This window comes from Dipodomys ordii, unplaced genomic scaffold, assembly GCF_000151885.1.
Source record: "Dipodomys ordii isolate 6190 unplaced genomic scaffold, Dord_2.0 Scaffold77, whole genome shotgun sequence".
NCBI lineage: Eukaryota > Metazoa > Chordata > Mammalia > Rodentia > Heteromyidae > Dipodomys > Dipodomys ordii.
This window is the reverse complement of record NW_012267293.1, coordinates 482,367-483,084: the sequence shown is the minus strand read 5'-3', so window position 1 is coordinate 483,084 and position 718 is coordinate 482,367. Positions and strand designations below refer to the sequence as shown.

Here is a 718-nt window from a genome sequence, read left to right as displayed (position 1 = left end):
GAGACAGCCTCCCAGACACCCCCGAGACAGCCCCCAGACAACCCCGAGACAGCCCCCAGACACCCCAGAGACAGCCCCCAGACATCCCAGAGGCCGCCCCCCGGACATACTAGCGACAGCCCAGACAGACCAGTGATAGCCTCCCAGGCAGACCAGAGACAGGCCCTGCAGACACTGCGAACTCTGCTCTCAGAGACCATCACAAGGACCCTCCTGGACCCCTGCTACCTGGTCCGGGTTGTGCATCAGTGGACAGTTGTCACAGTGGTCACCCACGCCATCGCCATCCGTGTCTCTCTGGTCCGTGTTGTAGACATAAGGACAGTTGTCTCTTTCATTGAAAACATCTGTTGGAGTCCAGAAAACAAGGGCAGCATTATGTGAGTTTAGAAAATGTACATTACTTCCCCAGACACAAGTAACATGCAATCCAACTAGTTAATGTGAATGTAAGCCAAGGTATGGTAAAATACAGGAAGCAATGGATGGAACGTTTCCTGTTACAGTTCACTCCCTTTCGTTTTACAATAGAATCAAGCTGGGAGCTCCCTGGATAATGACAGGGGTGGAGGTGTGATACAAAAGGTATGGCAGGGCTCCCTGGCCTGGCACAACCGACTTCTCCCTACTAACGTCCTCTTGGAGTACATGTGAAGGCTCCACCTCCTGTCACACTTGGAGATCATCTGGTGAAGGCTCTGTCTGTCACACTTGGAGA

The 718-nt window shown here is 52.9% G+C and overlaps 1 protein-coding gene across 1 annotated transcript in view; it reads right to left on the bottom strand.

The window, feature by feature from the left end:
- Thbs2 (thrombospondin 2) overlaps positions 1–718 on the bottom strand; it is a 39,187-nt gene that overhangs the window by 11,372 nt on the left and 27,097 nt on the right. The window contains exon 13 of the mRNA XM_013024510.1: positions 229–347. Within this exon, the coding sequence (XP_012879964.1) occupies positions 229–347 (119 nt within the window). The remainder of the gene's footprint in view (positions 1–228; positions 348–718) is intronic.